Source organism: Danio rerio, chromosome 1, assembly GCF_049306965.1.
Source record: "Danio rerio strain Tuebingen ecotype United States chromosome 1, GRCz12tu, whole genome shotgun sequence".
NCBI lineage: Eukaryota > Metazoa > Chordata > Actinopteri > Cypriniformes > Danionidae > Danio > Danio rerio.
This window is the reverse complement of record NC_133176.1, coordinates 42,780,180-42,802,552: the sequence shown is the minus strand read 5'-3', so window position 1 is coordinate 42,802,552 and position 22,373 is coordinate 42,780,180. Positions and strand designations below refer to the sequence as shown.

The 22,373-nt window shown below is 35.5% G+C and overlaps 1 protein-coding gene and 1 long non-coding RNA gene across 50 annotated transcripts in view; both read right to left on the bottom strand.

Annotated features, from left to right (window-relative positions):
• tenm3 (teneurin transmembrane protein 3) overlaps positions 1-22,373 on the bottom strand; it is a 421,902-nt gene that overhangs the window by 82,552 nt on the left and 316,977 nt on the right. For 39 of the 49 annotated variants that reach the window (XM_068221974.2, XM_068222090.2, XM_073954574.1 and 36 more), the window contains 4 exons: positions 16,437-16,642; positions 12,687-12,897; positions 2,803-2,904; positions 311-505 (listed from right to left, as the gene is read on the bottom strand). In XM_068221974.2, coding sequence (XP_068078075.1) covers positions 311-505; positions 2,803-2,904; positions 12,687-12,897; positions 16,437-16,642 — 714 coding nt within the window. The remainder of the gene's footprint in view (positions 1-310; positions 506-2,802; positions 2,905-12,686; positions 12,898-16,436; positions 16,643-22,373) is intronic. The other 10 variants (XM_073954516.1, XM_073905874.1, XM_073906073.1 and 7 more) reach the window with 1 other exon arrangement.
• LOC137495621 (uncharacterized) lies at positions 9,655-11,431 on the bottom strand. Its single transcript, XR_011015567.2, has 3 exons — positions 11,384-11,431; positions 10,750-10,822; positions 9,655-9,788 (listed from the first exon to the last, which is right to left on the bottom strand). It is a non-coding gene; the product is annotated as an uncharacterized lncRNA (long non-coding RNA).

The window sequence follows — 22,373 nt, the reverse complement described above, 5'->3', positions numbered from 1 at the left end:
ATCTTGCACATCTTTGATGGTGTAATGCGGTGGGGTTTAATGGCAAGAACGCTGGAAATAGCAGTGTTAGATAAATGCTTCCATTAGGGCTTCTGATGGGTCTCTTATGAACTGAGACTTGAGATGCTGAAGATGCCTGTAAGGGGGGGAAACAGCTAAAAAAATCTGCATAACAAATAAACTGTTTTCTAACATCAGACCATTGTACAAAGGCTCTGCCTGTGAAGTCAGAAATATTGATTTGTAAGAAATGATTTGTAATAGAATGTTATTCATATAAACTGGCTCAGTTTTGATTTGCGTCTCTGACCTTCTTCGCAGTTGTCTCCTTTATAGCCTGTGTTGCAGGCGCAGGTGCCCATGATACAGATTCCATGTCCACTGCAGTGAATATCGATGCACTGGTTGCTGGGAACGTCACATTCTGTCCCCTTCCAGCCACTGTAACAAAGACAGCGCCCCCTGGAGTACTGGCCATTGCCACTGCACAGCACTGGACAAGCGGCTTTGGAAAAAACAACAATAAAAACATATAAACGCATATAGAAAAGTGGCTTAAAGACAGGAAAAATGCCATGAAAGTAGTTTGTTGACATTTAACATTTAACCAGTGTTCATTTTAAATACAAGTGATCTCTTAAAAACCTGCTATTAGAAGTGATATATCAAGTTTGTGCAATATATTAACATATTTTTTTAACTATATTTGATGAGGCAGTAGCCTGATATGAGCGCATGTGTAAAAAAGGAATTAGCTGCTGTAGGAAAAGTTTGTAAAATCGTTCTAAGCATGAGCCATTCATTATATTAGAGCAATTAAATTCTGACTTAATTTACTCACTTTTTCAAAGCTGTTTGAGTTTCTTTCTTCTTTTGAACACAAAAACAAGCGACAAGCAGTTTGACAATATGGCTGCTGTTGGACAACATAATGTACTTTTGAGGCTTTTTTCAGTCTAGAATGTAGATGTTTAGATTGCAACCATGTAATTTATTTACAAGGATAGTGCCTATTTTAAATATTTATAGATAGATGGTGATAAAGACAGCAAGAAGGTCGCTGGTTCGACCCTCTGCATAGTTAGCGTTTCAGTGTGGAGTTTGCATGTTCTCCCTGCATTCACGAGGGTTTCCCCCACAGGTCCAAAGACATGCGGTACAGGTGAATTGGGTAGGCTAAATTGTCCATAGTGTGTGTGTGTGAATGTGTGTGTGGATGTTTTCCAGAGATGGGTTGCGGCTGGAAGGGCATCCGCTGTGTAAAAAGGTGCTGGATAAGTTGGCGGTTCATTCCACTGTGGTGATTCCGGATTAATAAAGGGGCTAAGCCAACAAGAAAATGAATGAATAAATGTATTTACACCACAGAAATTGGTAGTGTTTGCTTTGCTCTGGCTTTTTCGGCATTAAGTGGTGGAAGAAAGTAGTTCCTTGTACAAAAGGGTTTATGAAAGTGTGTTTGATTTTCTTTATTTATACAAACAATTATGCCATCGAACTGTTGTATAAATGCAATATCACACTTGTAGCAGTGCAATATAGCTGTATATCAGCACAGGTGGAGGGCACTAATATGTACATTTATTTATTTAATTTTTTAAAAACTATGGTAGCTGGCACTCTTCTGGCTGGCCAATTTTTTTTCCTACTATGGAAGTCGGAAGATACCAGCCAACAGCATTCTTCAAAATATCTTCATCTGTGTTCAACTGAAGAAAGAAACTCAAAGGTTAAAACCAAATTATGAAGAGGTAATTTAGATAATTGGGTGAACTTCCCACACTCTTTAAAGACTTTTTAAAATACATACACTACCAAAAGTTTGGGGTTAGTAGGATTTTTAAATGCTTTAAAATAAGCTTCTTCTGCTCACCAAGGCTGCATTTATTTAATCAAAAGTACAAATTGTAAAGTTGTGAAATGTTATTGCACTATAAAATAACTGCTCAAAAGTAGTTTAGAATTTAATTTAATAATTTATAGTTTAATAATTTATAATTTTATAATTGATCAGCTTCAATACTCCAGTCTTCAGTGTCACATGATCCTTTAGAAATCACTCTATTATAAATTATTATTAATATTATTATTATTATTATTATTATTATTATTATTATTATTATTATTATTATTATTATTATCAATGTTAATAGTAATAAAAGCAATAATGACTGGAGTAATTTTTCATTTGAAACTACATACAATAGGAATGCAGTTTTTAAAAATGTAAATAAATATAAGAATTTTAAATAAATAAGAATTTTTGTTTACACTTAATAAATGCCGCCTTGATGAACAGAATAATTTTCTTTACACAAAAAAAAGAAAAAAAATTGAGCCCAAACTTATAACCAGTAGTGTACATGTGCAGCCAAAAGAAGAAAAAACACCCGCAAGATTTTATGGTCACATTGTCCAGCCCTACCTGGTAATGAATATTAGCTCTATTCATTTGTAAACCAGACTGACACACTAAGCAAACAAGCGTATGGTGAAAAGGAAAAAAAAAAATAGTACAACCAAATAATTCAACAACAAAATAAAAAAATGAGAAAACAAAATAAAAACAAACATGGAAATAGAACTAATTGTTGATTCCTACTGGTAATAAGAAGCCATTCAGGCTTGGGAATTGAGTCCCACCAAAAGCCTGCTAGCCAGCCGTACTTGCTCAAATGACAATCTGAAACCAATTATGAATAGCGACATTGGTTGTTTATTTCTCTAGAGAGTCATGTGTGACTGTGTGTGTGTGTGTGTGTGTGTGTGTGTGTGTGTGTGTGTGTGTGTAAGAGAGCATACCTCGCGAGCAATCAGGCCCAAGGAACCCTGGGAAACAATGGCATGTACCCGTGCGACAGTCTCCGTTTCCATGGCAGTTGTGTGGACACTCGGTGAGGGTGTCTGTGGGGAAAAAAATAAAACGCATGAGAGGGAGCCACAGCAAGAAGGAGGAATGGAGAGCGAGAAAACTACTAATTGAGGAGACAGTCTGTGGAAATTAGTAGACATTCAGACCCCCCCATCTTTAATTAAAGGAGTGCCAGATGCGTGATTAACAAAAACCTGCATCTAAGCTTACTCTGCCTTAATGAACCAATCAGAGCATTATTACCACCAATTAGCAGCCAGACGCTCTGCTTGGAGCTTTCTTTACACTGCTGGATGGCCATTAAAACACACGTACACACACATTTGTTTTTCTGTCATAGTAGGGACTTTCTATTGAATTTTTTATTTTTTTTGGCCCGAATAATTCATTATTGTTTGACCCTAAGCAACTCTGAAAAAAACTTTCTGAATTGTCCAAGTTCATAAAGACACTCACTCTTATCTGTTCTAGTTTACATATGTACATTTAAATAATATTAATAGTTATGGTACCACTTTAGTGTAAGGATAGCAGCACAAAGTTAATACAATAAAAAATACACTTTTGTTTCAGCTATGCAATATCAACGCCACTTGTTGATTACTTATTGGATGAATTACATGTTTGAGTACTGCTATATCACACGTAACAAATCAGTTTTTCTCAGGTAATCAAAGCCGTGATATTATGTTCAGACCCCTAGTTTTTTGTGATTTTTTTTGCGATAAAAAATGACAGATTTTGTCGTGGTATTTCTCAGAAATTTGCAAACAATTTTGTGATTAATATTTATAAAAAGAAAATTTTTTTTTTTTATATATTCTATATTTTGGCTCTAGTCAAGACAAGATATAAAACAGATCTAAAACGATAGGGATTAAGCCAAAGGAAGGTTGTATGACAATCTTACATTCTCCTTCTCAGATTTTACTCCCAGGAGCATCTGACATCATGTACCTTACTCAGGACATGCGTTTGGGCTTACCCTACTGTAATACACCTAAAACACGGATTGCCGTAAAACTCATCAATGGCATGAAAGCGATTTCGCTCATCAACGGCAGGAAATCATTTATTAATTTGACCCATATCATAACAGGCTACCAGCCATATACGTAAAAGCACAACTGATGTCCTTCAAATCGATCACGTCCAGCTCCCATCTTCCTTGAATCAATCGCCATCATTGTAAGCAGCTTGCTTTTCTATCTTTTTAATTGCTCCGTTTGTTAAATGTTTTCAAACTTTCTTTTGCCGTCTGAATCACGTCAATCACACAAAACACTCAATTTGCAATTTGTTAATTACTCGATTTGAGCCACAGGATGACTAATCGCATATTTGCATCGACTTCACATGTAAATCACTCACGCTAGATCCCTGTCTGTTTACTGCACAGGCTGAAAACAATTGCCCCCCATTCTCATGTAATGTAATGATTGTGAGGGCGCAGGTAAGACGTCCTTTTTCGAGACACACTCAAATACATCACGTGTGTATGCAACGTTTATAAGTCAGGTAAAACAATTAATTGAATAAATATAATTTGAGTATATGGTTTGGAATTGGATGTTTTCTAAGATGGTTTACTTTTATGCCATTATTTTGTGTTTAAATTAAGAATCTTGCAGGATTACAAAAAGTTGAGACTTTTTGTAGACTTTTTGTTGGATTGAATCGCGGAATTGTAAAAACTGTGATAGAAATTTCACAATAAGTTTCACAATAATAAATTTAAAGCAAAATAGTCTTAACCTGCATATATACATATTGTTTTGTTTTGAAATAAATCAGCATTTTGGAACAAATCTCTGGAGTCAATGATGAGAATCACCCAATTACTACTGTAAATTAAAGAGTATTGTAAATCTGAAGGTGATTCTGTGATTCAAAATGAGATCTAAAAGTAAATACTTCAATCTAATCTGTGACTTTGATAATCTGGCTATTTCAATTTCAAATCCTGGATGTAACCTGCAAAAACAATAGATGATAAATCCTCCTGCTTTATTACAAGAACTTTCTATCCGTTCAGAAGAAAAAAATATTTATTTTACTTCTAATAATTAAAGATTATTATTTCATTCCTAACAATAATAATGTAATAATTTGGCAACTTTGTCAGATTATAATCATCACACTCACTGTTATTTTAAAGTTATTTTCTTTAAACTTTTTTGACCCCCTTGCTGACTACTTCAGACCTAAACACAGATTGTCCGGGACATGCAAACGCAGCAAAATGATATGCAGAAAATCGAGAAAGCTGTCAGTTACATCAGCACTCAAGGAATACTTATCAATCACTCAGAGTTGACAACTGGAACTAGCTGTTATATAAAAGAACACCATACCAACATACAACTAAATGCACAGAAATATGCAATCATAGATCTAATCCACACTTCTACAATGCTTGCTGCGCCTATTCCCAAGCTGACATCAATAATTGTGACATCACCTGTCAATACTTTCATTAAAAGAAGCAGCACATTGGTATCTAAGTCAATTCTGACAGGGTAATGAACTGCACCGGTCTCTTGTCACCAGCTTCGCTGTTATGACACCAGCGAAGCGTTTAGCAGAGCTCACTGCAGGACCGTATTATCTCGCTACACAGAAATAATCAATTTTCATTTTCAAAAGGTTAACTTTTTACTCATTGAAGCATAATCAAGCCGCTTTTAAAAGAGGGCACTGGCTACAGTCCCACTGATCATTTTTCATGTTCTGGTCTTTGTGATCGAATTTTAAAGGAAATTACTTTGGCCGAAGCCTATTTTTTATGAGTTCATGATGGAGGTGAGAGAAGACGGGAAAGGGAAGGGGAAAGAGAAGGTGAGGGAAAGCGAGAGAAAGCAAGCGCAAAGGTCCTGCAGGTCACCAGGCAACACTTTGAATCAGCTGCCGCCCACAAGCCACTTAAAACACAGATCGATACGGCTCTGACCGTCATTATACACACTCATCTGTGAACAGGCACACAGGCTCTGTAGCTTTCTCTGTGAATGTATGAGAAATCCACTCAGAGACTGAAAGATGTATAATTTGCAGCACAAAATGTTTGGAATATTTAAACTTTCTTTTGATGTGTTTGAAAGAAGACTGGATTTATTTGAGAAAGTAAAAACAGCATTATTAAATATTACAATTTTAATGGAGCGTTTTTAATGTGTGATTTATTATCTTTAGTGTCACATTATCTTTCAGAAATATAATATGCTGATTCGCTGCTCAATTATTAATACTGGTTCTTATTATTATCAATGTTGAAAACAGCTTTTGCATTTTAATAATTATGTGAAAACTAGGATGCATTTTTCTCAGAACTCTTTGATGAACAGAAAGTTCAGAACCACATTTATTTAAAATAGAAACTGTGGCTCCTGTTTTATAAAAAAAAAATCTTAAATGTTACTTTTGATCAATTTATTGCATCCTAGTTGAAAGTATCTTTGCCCAAACCTTTGAATGGTACTTGAAATATTGAATACATTTGTTTTTCATGCATGCAAATATGCATTAACAATCTAAAATATTACAAACATTTAGTGGTGGGAAAATTACTGAAAAATTCTACTCAAGTTAAAGTTCTATTACCCATTACTTATGTAGTGCAAGTAGAGTAAAAGTAAATATTAGTATCTGTTGTAAATATTACTAAGTATGAGTAAAAAGTAGCTCTTTTAAAAGTTTTTAAAAGCCTGGTTTATACTCGACGTGTACGCTAGTTTGCTTGAGTGCGCAGCAAATGTGATGTCATCACTGTGTTTGCGGAAGTTCACTTTGGCGGAATGCACATTTCTTTAAGACTTGAGCGAACAGTTAGCACGGTGCCACGTTTCATTTGAGTTGAATCTGAATCAATTTGAAGTAATTTTTTCTGAAACAGGTATGCCTGTACAGACATCTTTATGATCTGTCCATGTGTGATCACAGGGATAACCAGATGATCAATAATTCTTGCCTAGAAATTGGAACAGTAAAAGGAGGGAAAGGAGGACAGTTTTTGTAAAAGTTTGGAAAAACCTGAGGGATAAGTTTGTTAAAACCAAAAAGAGAGGACATGGCGAAAGTGGAGACCCAAGTGGTTTTAATACACAGTTAATACACAGTTACTGTGTTTTTCCACCATTCATAGGTTTTACACTGATGTATATGTTACAGTTGTGAATTCAACACAATTTAATGGTTACAAAACTAAAATGAAGTCACAAATTATTTCTTTGATAACTGGAAAGAACTTTTTGAACCTATCAGTTTATAACATACTGATGAGTTTATAACATACTGATGCCCTGTTTTTAGACTTTTTTGGCGATAACGGTCAGGAATGTTGGACCATTATTGCCTTTTTAGCATATCAGTAGATGACAAACTAGCCAGACAGTAATGTTTAAATTGTTGAGTGGGTTAAATAAAAAAGTCTGTATTTTTTGGTAAGTAACCCTTTTTTTTTTTTGCATTTATTTTTGCCATAATAAAAAAAATATATATTTGTAGAGTAACCCATGTTCTATTGTTATTAAAATTTTAATAAACTTAAAAAGGTGGAACTGTCTAAGATTTGAACAAAAGCAAGTGATGCATCATAGTTTGAATTAAAAACAAATCTTAAATGGTTATAAAAATCTTTATAATCTATAAAATAACTTTTTATTAAAGTTATTATACACTGTAATCCCGAATAAGTTGACAAAACTCAAAAAATTTGAGGTAATCAGTTACGTCAAATTTTTTAAGTTATGAAATTATCTATTTTAAGTAAACAGAAACATTAAGTTTTGAGTTTGTTGTACTCATGCAAGACACTTCACCTAACTTAAAATACCCAAGTTACTCAGCTTATACGTTTTAATTGCAATTAACTTAATTGTTTTAATTTTTCCAAACTTTAAATACTTAAGTCACCCAGCTCATACATTTTAATACCAATTAACTTAATTGTTTTAATTTTTCCAAACTTTAAATACTTAGTCACCCAGCTCATACATTTAATACCAATTAACTTAATTGTTTTAATTTTTCCAAACTTTAAATACTTAAGTCACCCAGCTCATACATTTTAATACCAATTAACTTAATTGTTTTAATTTTTCCAAACTTTAAATACTTAGTCACCCAGCTCATACATTTAATACCAATTAACTTAATTGCTTTAATTTCTTTCAACTTTAAATACTTAAATCACCCAGCTCATACATTTTGATAGCATTTTTTAAAATTAACTTCTCCATCGTCAGTTTCACAAATAAAATAAGGCATTCGTTAAAAAAATAATAAGTGCACATTCTGTGAAGTGACTCGTTTAGTGTAAACTACACAGAAACTGTATATATATATATATATATATATATATATATATATATATATATATATATATATATATATATATATATATATATATATATATATATATATATATCGTTGAAGTCAGAATTATTCGCCCCCATTTATTTTTTCCCCCAATTTCTGTTTGACGGAGAGCATATATATATATATTCAGTCTTGGTTGAACTATGATTCTGTCATTTACTTATTCCAAACCTGTTTAAGTTTCTTTCTTCTGTTGAACACTTAAAAGGTTATTTTTGACCAAAAAAAAAAAAGCTGAGACCTGTAACCACCGATTTCCACAGTATTTGTTTTCCTATTAGAAAGTCAGTGGTTACAGGTTGTCAGCTTTGCTTAACTTTTGTGTTCAACAGAAACAAGAAATTCAAGCAGGTTTGGGACAAGTGAAGAGTTAGTAAATGACAGAATTTTACATTTGGACAAACTATCCCTATATATAATAAAATGCACCCTTACGAATTAAAGGTGAAGTTACTACCCCAGAGACAGTCTTTATTAAGTAAAAAAAAAAAAAACAATCAACTCATTCTTTAAGGTTTCCATGCTACGAGACTTTTTATTTTCCATCATCCATGCCAAGCAAAACTTTTTGCACAAGTTCAAAGTCCTTTACTATATATTATGTGAAGAGCATACATTAATCCATACAAGACAAGAAAGGTCTGGAAGTGTGCTGTGGGTGGTGTCCAATTCATTCTTCAGGACAACAGAGACCCTCAGTGAATGCAGGGCCAATAAAGCATCTTCAGTCAGCAGGATTATCAATCTAAAAATATAATTCAAGGATATTAATGTAAGGACAGTATCAAAATGACTGAGCCAATATTATATGATTCATCAACTATCCGTGATTACAAATATGTTAAGTAAAAGTTTTCAAAACTTTCATCTTTTTATTAAACATGCCTAATTGTGAAAAGAATGAATGAAGTCTTACCAGGGTGTTCCTAAAGAATCTTAAGTCACGCTCACGCAGCAAGACCAAAAGACCTCTGATAAGAGTAGTCCGTCATGAACTGACATCATTCAGTTCCTGGAAATCAAGTATAATAAATGATGAATAAATGAAGTTAAATCAATAAAAAAAAAAAAAAAAATTCAAATTATATTTTAATGTATACTTTAACACGTGACCCCAAACATACCTGCTCATCATAAGCCTTTAAAAGATTAGCCAGGGTATCTGCTGTCTTGCCAGTTTTGGATGCTGTTTGCCTTGAAATTGTCATCAAATGAAATAGGTGGTGGTCCAGTTGTGCAAAGAATTTGTGGGGAAAATTCTCATTTGTAACATGTTGGTACTCTGCAAACAGCAAAAAGAAACAAGAGAGAATTTCATAAAACAAACCCACACCACAAAATATACAATTCTAGAAAAAAATTTATTAATATTATTATTATGTTTCATTTACTTATCTATTTTTTACCTCAGATAAAAAATCAGGTGTTGATCAGATGTTGAAAGCAGGATCTTCATGTTGTAAACTGAACTCAAGGTCTAGCTGAAGTTTCACTTTCCTTGTAGTTCCTATCTGTAGTCAGCAACACCCGACCTTCAATTCTGTAAGTACACAAAGTCACAGTGTCATTTAGCTGAGAGTGGAAGTAGTACAATTGCATGATGTCTAACGTTAACCTCCAAAACGGTTAGCAATAGAGCTGATTATCATGTTAGTTGCTTTGATTTGATGAACACAGATTTAATTTAAACAGTATTGAAATTTCTAAAACTGAATAGGACGACAAAGAAATTTAAGGCCTGATTTTAAAAGCTAGAAATAACAAAACTTACCTTATTGTCTAATGATGTAAAAATATATAGACTAAAATATTTATATTTTTAAGATATAAATATATTTTAAGCTACAAAATTTGCACATCAGAAAACTACGTCTTGTTTACCACGTTTTGAATATTTTGTTTTGTTATTATTTTATTTAATAACATAATTTTGTATTAATGTGTTATAGATATGCATACTTTGTTTTTTAGGCTGTTTATATTCTCTCCAGAGTAAACATTTTAAAAAATAGATTGAAAAAAAAAAAAAAAACTTTTATCATACCTTTAAAATACATTTGACCTAAATGACATTTAAACTCATTTAACTGATCGCATTAATCAGGTAATCATTGATATGCAGAGATGTCGTCTTAAGCGCGAGGAAATATAAAGTGTTGATCAGTGCTGGTGATTGAGGTAAAGTTAGTTTTATATTTACACATTCAGACTTTCTCCTTAATAATATAATTTCAGAAAGGTAATTTTTGCATATTCTTAATGGTGAAATCATATTAGCAGCCAATGACTTTCAAAGTACAACATTGTTCAGTCAAAAAAAATAGTGCATTTAGTGTAATGTTGTTTTTATGTCATACTTGCATGTGATTTCAGAACGAATAGACAAAGTACCATGGTAAACAATTTATGGAGCGAGTCACAAGTTGTTACTAAATGAATGTATGAATATAAAACCAACTTTATCTCAATGTGGTAGTGTAAATTGAAGCTCTGCTCTGTACCTGCTTAGGTGAGGAGCGCAGCTTAAATGTTCTCCGTCAGGCTATCCTCATACATGGATCAGCAAGCAACAAGCTGCGTGTGACAGAGTTAAGTTTTGAGACTACGTTTTTGCGCGTCATCAGAAAATACCGTTAAGTGTTTAGGCGGAGATCATTTGAGTTATGATTAACGTTATGTTTCTTGCGCCTTTCGTTTCCGAAGTGCCTACAGATTGCAAAGATAATACCACATTCACACACTGGATGGAGTTCAGCGCAGCGCCATGACATGCGGTTGTGAGAGCGCGCGTCTCCATGACAACTTCAGCACAGGCTGAGAAATGGCACAGTCGCGCCAAGATTAAAATTTTTTTGAAAAATGTAATCTGCCGATTTTAAATATTTTTGTCTTTATCACACTCTGTTAAAATTCAGAGTTAACACGTAACAACTAACGCTAACGTTGCACTGATTCTAACTTTTTAAACAGCAATGTTAACGTTAGTTAGCAACAAGTGAGGCTAAACATGTTTTCTGTAATGTACGACATGTAAACGCACCCTGATTAACTGTACATTACATTGAACTGTTACTGTGATTATATTAATTAAAACATACATTTAATATTTCTTGGATTTGTAAATATTTTACTTACTGTAGTGTGAAGCGAGGCCGATCCGCCATCTTGAAAAAAACGAATGAAGCATGAGCACGTACGTGAACCTGGATGACGTCAGACGCAAAATCACTGGGCTGACAGATTTTGAGTTAATGAAACTTTAAAGAGACATTTTGTATAAATTAAACCCAGCAGAATTGTTCACCTTACTTGAAAGATTAAATTTTTTCAAACTCAAAAATAAGAAAAAGTTCTAAATACTCATCAAGGTTAATTAAGATAAACGAATTTTAATGATTTAAGTTAATAGTACTCAATTCAATTAATTAGTTACAGCATTAGGGTTTACAGTGTATATACAAATTATTAGTTTCAAAATCTTGAACTATATTAATGACATGACGTAGTTGTGGAAACTTTCTACTTCCCTGTTCATCCGTTTGACTTTACCGTGGGTTTCTTTTGACCACCCCCTGTTGTTTTAAAGAATATCACAATGCCGAAGGGGTCAAGTATAAAAGCCTCGTCCATTCTGTGAGGTGCGTGCGCAGTCAGCGGAGGTCTGCAACACGGTACCAGGTGAAAGCATAAATCAGGTGTTACGCTATTGTTGGTTGATGCATCGATTTGTGCATGTGTGTGTGAAAACGTAATATTCTGTAGTCCATTTCTATAGTGCATTAGACATTCGCCATTTTCTCATCAGTGGCATGCAGTCTAAACAGTCTCTCGGTCATTGCGTGCAACAATTTTGTCATGAAGTTGTTCTGTATAATGCAATTTACTTTGTTCGATTTGATTGGACGGCAATTACAGAACTGTTTAGTACTTCTTCTCTACTAGCCAATCACCACAGAAAAGAAAAATAATAAAGTAGTGCCTACAGGTTGAAGGAAAACAGTGGAGTAAAAGTACTGATACAGCACTAAAAATGTACTCAAGTGAAAGTAAAGGTGCACATTTTTTAAACTAGTTAAGTACAATTCCTGAGAAAAACTTCTCAATGACAGTAATTTAAATATTTGTAATTTGTTACTTCACATAACTGCAAACATTTTTTAACGTCTCATAACGTTTTGAATGCCCGTTCTTACTGACAGCAGCACTCAAGGTGCAAGAACTCATGTGTAAAACCTGATGATCATGTGCTTCAGAATAATTAAAGAATGTTCCAAGATCACCTAGCGCTTTATTAGGAGCACATAAATCTAACTGGTTAACACGGTCACTGTCGCAATTCTGAATAGCAGCCGATAAATAGAGCTCTTAAAATGTTTATAATCATAATAATCCTAATATTGACTATAAATACATATGTAGATAAAAAGTGATCCTATACCTATGATGATGGTGTTGTAGGAGACTTGCTCTGCGTTCTTGCCGTCATTGTAGAAGGCGAGGTGCCAGGTGCCCGAGTCCAGGAATCGGATGAACTCTGCCTCATGAACATTAACTGAACGAGCCTTCCTGGCTGCTCCTTCCACTTCCACCAGTCCACGCTTCTCTTTTGCTATCAGACGACTGCCATCCAGCAGCTCCACAAAGTCATACTGTACACAAAAACACACACACAAAACAAATCAAATCCCATTCTAATCACAGACGTAGTTATGTGTAGGTCGCAGCATAGTGCAGTAACAGCATATATTCACTGCAGCTCCACATATATTTGATTTGAACATACCTGCGCAGCGTTTCTGGACTCTGATGTGTTTTGTTATACACTACAATGTCAGAAAATTGTTTTGTAAGAAGAGCTTGTGGCTCTAATACATATCAATTGTGTGAAATTGATGTTTGCGAACATATTCCAAGAGAAATATTTGGAATCAAGTGGCTGCTTTTTGTTATTCTCTTTGTGAGCGATAGAGGAAGATCTTTAAAATGACGCTCCATTTTAGAAATGCTTTATGACGTTATAAGCTTTTTGTCACATCAACACACTGCTCACAGAGAGAGAGAGAGAGAGAGAGTTTGAGTCAAGGCCTGATGAGTTTAACTTGCTTATATTCAGGAGAATAAGTGAGCAAAGAAATTACAAGGCAGCGCCTGACAAAACAAGAAGACATTTCGATCAGTGGGGGAAACAGAAATCTCCACGCCTCTCTCTGTCAATAGAACTTCAACCTATCCTTTATTCAGCCTTTAAGAAACATATTGATTCATGTGTGGCAATTAAAGCAGTGGGTCAGTGCTATCGACTCTTATTGTAGAGGACTCCACTGCCAATTACCTCTATTAAGCATTTATGGGTTTTGTGATGTACCCTTGAAGAAGCCTGAGCGCTGTTGTTGCTTGGCAAAAAGAAAGAAACAGGACAAGGAGAAATAATTGGTTTGCTTTCGAAGGCCAAGTACAGTTTTTAATCAAAGCCAAGCAAAACATGCATAGAAGTATGAATCGCTTCACGTTTGAATTAGAGAGACGTGGCAGATGGAAATTGCATGGGGATTGTCTGGCTCTACCGTGTGTAGCTCTGAAGGTCACGTTTGAAAGTGTGTCAAAACTGACGGCCCTAAAGTAAAGTTTGCGGTCTCTCATTTGTAGCAGATCTGTGAGCCTCATTTGCTAGGATGACGGTAATTGGAATAGCAGGTGTCTTGGTATTTCTTACATGCGGTTACAGTGTGAACTATGACTGTAATAATGAATGGAAATGTAGATAATTACCAATGTGAAAAACAGTCTCCTTCAAAATTCGAAAAATTTAGAAAATCAGTGGGCATCGAAGAGGATGCAGTGGTGCTACTTTCAAATGTCATTTGTCACCCACAGAGACCGTCCAAACACAGCAGACCCCTGTGGGTCAGTGAAACCTCTTCAGGTCAGTGGAGAACATTTTCTTAAAAATGTTGCATGGCATTTCAAACTAATGCAGTAAGCATCTCAATGATTATGTTTAAATGGTCATCAGTGATCTAATTATTTGCCTTAATCTGAATAAGACAATAATATGATCAGGGTGGTAGATTACATGTTTACATGGTAGACTTCTAACCCGAATAGGGTCTTAATCATATTAAATCTGAGTATATCGGTGTCCATGTAAATGTACTTAATGACTTGCTAACCTAATGTAAAATTAGGGTTTTCAATTAATTATTATTTTTTATTAAGAAAACAGCCCTTGCGTGATAGTGCTAAACTATATCCTTAATCAGGGTTTCTGCAGGTTTCAGCAAGTTAAATTTAAGACTTTTTAAGTCATTTTTAAGATTACTATGAATGAAATTTTAGACATATATAGGGCTAAACACTAATGAGTTTTTTGAATGGCACAGTTAGAAAAGATTTTTTGTCCTATCAAACTATAAAACGTGACAATTTAATAATAACTAAATTAAAAAAAATGTTAGTTAATTGAGCAAATTTTACATTTTTAATATTGTGTCAAAACAACAAGCTCTAGGCTAATTATTCTCATTATTCTCTATTTCCACCAGGGGATACTCTTCCCGAGGCCCTCAGACTTTGCAGAGTCACTGAATGATCCAAGATTAGCGACGAGATGATCCCAAGGTTTCCATATCCTGGACCAGGCCGTATCCTGAGCAGCTGCTGTGGTGGTCCTGGAGAAGTGGAGAGCATGAGACTGATTCCTGTAAAGCTCCAGGGACAGACGAGTCTTCGCTGAGGCCCAGCTTCCTGCCTCCGCTGCTGAGATTGCAGCTCTGCAGAAGACGTTTGGCCAGCAGAGAAATTAAACTGGTCGTGCCCAACTGAGTCTGATTTCTCTCAAGGCTTTTTTTCTTCACTCGTCAATTGGTGAAGTTTTTTTCTATCTCCGCCTTCGCCACTGGCTTGCGTGGTTTGGGATCGGTAGAGCTGCGCATCGATAGATATGCTCTTCAGTGTTTGGGCCCTCGGTAGGGATTAGAAGACCACGCTGAACTGAGCTGAACTTAACTTGAATCACTAAATACTGGACTACAGTGTTTCAATTTGCTATGATCTTTTATGTTAAGCTCCTTTGACACAATCTACATTGTAAAAGCGCTATACAAATAAAAGTGAATTGAATTGAATTAAATAGTTGTATACACTTAATTTCAACATAACCTTTCTTATAAATAAAAAAATTAAAACTTTAAGGTTTTAAAACTATAATAAACTAAATGTATGCACATCAGTCTGTCCAGGAACAAATGTTATTGTAAGAAAAATAATTAAACCATTATGGTAAAAAAAAAAGTTAAAAGTTTTATTGTTTACAAAATTTATTGCATGCCTGTTGGCCAGATTGGGTAGCTATACATGGACAAAGGAAAATTAAGACCTGTTTAAAAAAAGATGTGAAACCTACAACACAATATTTCAGTAAATTTAAGACTTTTTAAGGCCTAAAATTTAGTTTTTGAGATTTAGGACATTTTAAGACCCAGCAGATATCCTGTTTATGCAAGGTATTTTTGCCTAATATCTTTTGGAAATTGTAGGGACATATAATTGCATTCTATAGGCTCCAACATGCGGTGAGCACTTTTTTGAATCATGCTCATCAGCGCTCGACTTTACGAAATGAAATGACATGAATAGGTCTGGGGAGGGGCAGGTGCATTAAATGTATTAAATTTTTTTAACACGTAATATTTACCTCAATAACTAATTCATTACATTAATGGGTTAAATCTACAGTATTTATGTCAGTTACTAAACATTATGAGAAAATGTAATGTTAAATACCACTAATTTAAACATTAGACTGGGCTGCACGGTGACAAGCAAGAAGGTTGCTGTGTCAGTTGGCATTTCTGTGTGGAGTTTGCATGTTCTCCCCGTGTTAGTGTGGGTTTCCTCTGGGTGCTCCGGGTTCCCCCACAAGTCCAAAGACATGCGCTATAGGTAAATAGGTTAGGCTAAATTGTCTGTATTGTTTGTGTGCGTATTGAATGAGTGTGCATGGATGTTTTCCTGTAATGGGTTGCAGCTGGAAGGGCATCCGATGCGTAAAACATATTCTGGATAAGTTGGCGGTTTATTCCGCTGTGGTAACCCCGGATTAATAAAGGGATTGAGCCGAAAATGAATGAATGAATGAATGAATAAACATCAGACTCCAATTAAATGAACAAAAATTTGTCTTTAATACCTGAGTGTGTGTGGGAGGCAGGCCTTTCCGACCGTAGACCCCCACCAGTGCCCCTCTCTGGACAGAGATGTTGAACTTGAGGGATTGCGGCTGGTCAATGAAGAGCTGAGTGCGCCAGAAAGTTCCAGGAGGCACGTCCTGTACTGCTCTTCGGCCCACATCCACCTCGCCCGTGTCTATAGTGTTGTTCTCTTGAAAGTAGACTTCTAGAGAAAGATGAAATTTGTTAGAGACATGTGTATTTATGCTAAGTACTTACAGGAAGAGATTTTTCAGACCATGTAATCTCTTCCTTTGAAATACTGCAGTCAACCAAATGACTGATGAAGAACAAGCTAATCGTAACTGTAAGCAATTTCCCTCTTCTATATGATCTGCCTCTGGTTGTATACAAAGACATAATTAAAAAATGATGTGTGGAGGGCCATGTTAAGCCATGCCATTTTTGGCATTGCAAGGAAGTTTGATTCATGCTTTGATAATTGTTCGTCTTTAGTGCATTGTTCACATGCAATGAATTTCATTTGTAATCATGTAAGTGCTGTGACTGTAGGAATGGAAACCAACAACATTTTAGAAACCAGCAGCAAGGACTACAATCAACAATGCAGTAGCTTGCTCACATCACAGTCAGTTAATGGTTGTTTAAACAGATAGGTAATCTAAAATGGAAAATGCTGTCATTGATTTGCTCAACCTTGACTCATTCTAAACCAATTTAAGTTTTTTTTTGTGTTGAACAAAAAAGAAGATATTTTGTAGATTGTTGTAAATCTGTAACCATCAACATCCACAGTTAAAAAAAAAAAAAAAATACTAAAGAAGTCAATAGTTACAGGTTTCCAAAATTCTTCAAAATATTATATGTTGTTTTCAACTGAACAAAAAAAATTCTCAAACTTTTTTGGTACAAATCAAAATTAAGCAAATGACAGAATCTTCAGTCTTGAGTGAACTATCCCTTTAATATGTTCAATAAAAATGATAAGCGATCAATTGTATCCAAAGGTAACTATGTGTGATTATCCTAATGAAATGGTCCGTGAATTCCTCCATTAGCAGCATATTATAAATGTTTGTGTGCCAATGTTCTTGTGACTCTTACTATAGCCTCAAGTGTGATCAAACATTCATGAGGTAAACCAGAATAATCTAATGTCAGAAATCATTAAATCGCTTCACATGGCAGTTAATTACCATCTTTAATCCAATGCTTTGTGACCCACGCTCCCAAGATAAGCACCAAGACTATAAATTGCCGAAGAAAAGAGTATAGAAAAATCAACAACACTTTTTTAAAAATACAATTATACTTCATAAACCGTTTTTTCTCTGTTTGTAGCTGTGGGGTGAATTTCCCAAAAGCATCATTAGCCAACTACTTTCCATCGTTAGCAAAACTGTTCAACAATTCAATGTTTCTTAAAATCATAGTTCTTAATGAACATTCGCAATTGGCATTGCAAAGTTGTGCCGTAAAAACAACAGCTCTAGCCTATGGTCAATGCAGTTTCTTATTAGTATGATTTTAATGTTCTCGATCAACATAATCATGCTAACATTATGCAAAATGCATTCATATTTCATGGTCTTTTAGAAAGTCAAGAAAAGGAAAATGCATTTTTTAAATAGTGTGCAATTGTGAATGTATTTATAATGTGCTGCCAGTAAGGCAAGGCAAGTTTATCTATATAGCACATTTCATACAAAATGGTCATTCAAAGTAATTCAAGAAAATAAAAAACAATTAAAAGAAAAAAAATATGATTAATAACAGATAAAAATGTTTTAAAACAGGATTTAAAGGAATGAAAAAGAAAAGAAAGACTTATTAGTGTGATCTGTTGGACCTAGCACAGTGCTCATTCAGTAAAGGCATATCTAAATCCATGTGTTTTCAGTCTAGATTTAAATGTACATAATGTTGGAGCACATCTGATCATTCCTGGAAGCTGACTCCAGCAGCGGGTGATGTTGTAGCTGAAGACTGATTCACCTTACTTTGAATGAACTCCTGGGATTTCTAGTTTATATGATCCTAATAATCTGAGGGATCTGTTAGGTTTGTATGCAGTGAGCTTATCTGTATAGGCCATAGGCCATTTAGTGATTTATAGACAAGTAGAGGCTCTGGTCAGAATCCTGGCAGCAGCATTCTGGTTGATCTGCAACTGTCTGACTGTCTTTTTGGGAAGGCCAGTGAGGAGTCCATTCCAGTAGTCCATTGTGCTGGTGATAAAAGCATGAACAGGTTTCTTTAAGTCCTCACTGGAAACAAAGCATCTAATTCTTGCAATGTTTTTGAGATGATAGTATGCTGATTTAGTCACTGCTTTGACATGACTACTGAAATTCAGATCTGTCTCCAGAATCACAGTAAGCTACAAGCCAGCAGCACAACACACAATGCCCTTTCTTTTTACAGCTTTTTTGCACACACGTGGTTTTGGACATTCATTTACAGTTTAACCACTGATGTCACAAGGAATGTTTTGACAATAGTTTTGGTTTATTTTCTGGGCTTTGAACATTTCAGGGCTGTTGACATCTATGAAGGATGATGGAGGTCTCAAATGAAATCTAAAATATCTGAAATATGTGTTGCAAAGACGAACGAGGGTCATCCAACAACCCAAAGCAAAACAAAAACAAATAATTATTATTAGCTAGAGTAGTTTTAGAAGACACTCATCTGATTTCATGAAGCTCAGCCACAAATGCAGTTGTCAGGAGTATCCAATTGCGGTAATGTAACAGATCAACCGTAAATGAAGTGATTTGACTCTGCAGCGCTTCCTTTAACAAGCGGGAAACCTAATGTCTAGACATTACACACACACACACACAAGCGCACAACAAACTCACCAACAGAAGCTTCGGCATATTCCAGCACCTCACAACACGTAACAAGGCAGCACAGCGGAATGGAGCGGTAATGGGAGAAGGAGAAAAGGCTATGCTCATATGCTAGCTAATGGAGAGCAGCTGCCATTAATACTGCATTAATTATTATTGCGTAATTTCATAGCACGCGGGCACTAACCGCACGCGTGTTGCTAATGCAGTCAGCCGGCTACATAAAGAGCACATTGGAGTGAATGAAAGAGTAATTAGAGAGGACTTGCTGACTGTTAGTTTTAATGTGAGCTCGCCTGTGGCCCTAAATGCTCTATGGAGCAAAGAGAGAGAAGCCATCTGTGAAGCTCTGATCAACAGTATTGTCCACAGGATAAAAAAAGAGGGGCTGGTGCGTTTAAAGAATGCCAGTAGAAAAGGGATTTGCTTTCCGTGTGTGCCAGGGATGCCTGGGGTGTTTCTTGGACATGGATATCGAACTGGCATTTGCCCATGAGAATCGCAGAGAAGTAGATGGTTTGTTTTGGCTTGATGCAAAGACTCCCTAAAGCCCTCTACTTCTCTTTCTATTTCTCTCTCTTGAGCTTCCCTCCTCATCTCAGCCATGCAATCTGCCAAACCGTCTTGATCTGTGCTGTTTAAATGTGTGCGCATGTTTCTGTGGGCAAGACACGGAATAACATTCAGTGCTGCTGTAAGCATATTTTTCTGTGTGCCACATATAAAATATCAGTGCTATCTGACAGATATCACCGAAATGGATGTCCTTAGAAATGACACTTGTCTCTGTGAGCGTGTCTAGTTTTGTAAACAGTGAAGGGTATTTGTTCTTTTTGTTGGCACAGAAATGACCCGCTAGCCTTTTAAAAGAACAGTTCAAAAAAACAAAGTAGATCAAAACTATATTGTTCAAATATATATTTAATATGAAAATAAAATGAACACAAACATGTATGGTCTTGTTTATTATTGAACAAATTGTAATGAAATTATGTAAATTTATGAATATTAATGAATAATAACAAGTTATTATTAATTGTAAATATTCAGAATTATAGTTAATTTAACAAAATAAATACAACAATGACTTTGTATGCTCGTCTGACTTATTTATTTAGAAAGGGAATATTATATTATATTATAATTATTAATATTATAATATTATATTATATTACAATTATATTATATTACTCCTTGTGAAATAGAAAAATAGTTTTGCAAGTTTTATTAAACTTAAATAAGCTGGTAGAAAGAATCTTTTGTCGTTAAAGTCACCATTTCTGTGAGGCAAACCAAAGACAATCCAAAGTGGTTATAGCGTGATTTAATGACTACTCTAACACATAACAAACAAACATGAGGTACATAAAAACACAGAAAAGAAAATAGAGAACTGAGATAAAAGAATGGAGTGTCACGATGGCGCAGTGGGTAGCACGTTTGCCTCACTGCAAAAATGTCACTGGTTTGAGCCTTGGCTAGGTCAGTTGGCATTTCTGTGTGGAGTTTGCATGTTCTCCTCATGTTCACGTGTGTTTTCTCCAAGTGCTCTGGTTTCCCCCACAAGTCCAAAGGTGAATTGGGTAAGCTATATGGTTTGTAGTGTATGGATGTTTCCCAGTGATGGGTTGTAGCTGGAAGGGCATCCGCTGCATAAAACATAGGCTGAATAAGTTGGCGGTTCATTGCGCTGTGGCAACCCCAGATTATTAAAGGGACTAAGCCTAAAAGAAAATAAATGAATGAATGAATAAATGAATGAATGAATGAGATAAAAGAATGGCAAATTCCACTCAGTTCCAGAGACTGAGGACTGGTTTATACTTCTTCGTCGTGATCGGCGTGACCCTCAATGCTTGCACTGCGCATTGCCGTGCATTTATACTTCTGCATGCTGTTTGTATTGCTCTGTATTAATTCTTCCGAAATGCTAGCTGGCAGTAGGTGTTTATGGTTCTCTGTTTCGAGTTTCTTCGCTGTTGTTCTGTTTTTTCTGAATATTACCTTAATGTAGAAGTGAGTCAAACTGGCTCATTTTAATGTTCAACAACATTATTCATAAGGTAAACACAAAACAAAACTTTCCATCTGGAGCTCCTTCACGGGACTCGACACTTGTAAACACTCACTCCAATGGGTTTCGCGTGGCACACACCCTTTCCCACACTTTTCATTGCTACCAAGCCGACCAATCAGAGCTTGTGCTACGCGTCGATGCGATGTGTAGTTACATTTTTTGAGAGGTGCACGTCATCGTTGGCCACGGCGAGGGCTATGCGACCACATGAAGGCTGCACCGGACCATACGCAGGAGTACAAATCAGCCTTTTTCTCTGATGCGTGGAAGATGGAGTCTCAAGAAGTCCTCTTGTCAATTGCGTTAAGTTTGTGGTGTAGATGGGCCTATACTTGAGGTGTGATCTTTAACGGAATTTATACTTGCCGGAAAATAAGAAACGTGGACTTTACGTGGGTAGAAACGGGGTCTTCCCTGGTGGTGTTTTGCCCGATTTGCTTGCTTTAAAATAATGGAACCTATTTTCAACTGACTGATTAATGGGGTGAAAGGAAAATTTGCACAGGAAATTTTCTTTGTCTCTGGGCTACTCATACGCATAATGAGGATCCACCCTGAAGGGGCGGGTAAACTTTAACCCACAGTATGAAAGAATGTAAGCTGTATAAGTTATTATAATGCATTCTGCATCATGTGTTTTGAAATAAAAGGAGTACGATACCAATCATGACACTTTAAATACACATTAAGCAGGATTAAACATTCTACACATTTAAGAGTAAGATTTGGTTTTCTACAAGTCCATTTCATTAGTTAAGAATGTTTGTATGTGTGTCTACAAAGGAAAAGGGGGTTTCATTTTTGTCCTACAGTATGTGATGTGTCGTACATTATGGTGTGCAAGGGGGAGGGGTCTGCTATCCTTACTTAAACCTTCTGAAGCTTGTATTAATGAGGCAGTGAGGTGTCTGTTCAGTCTCTCTTAAGATAACGATGGCACATCGAGATGGGAGGGAGTCGCCTTTCTGGCAATAAAATAGTTTGAACAAAAGCACTCAAAGTTG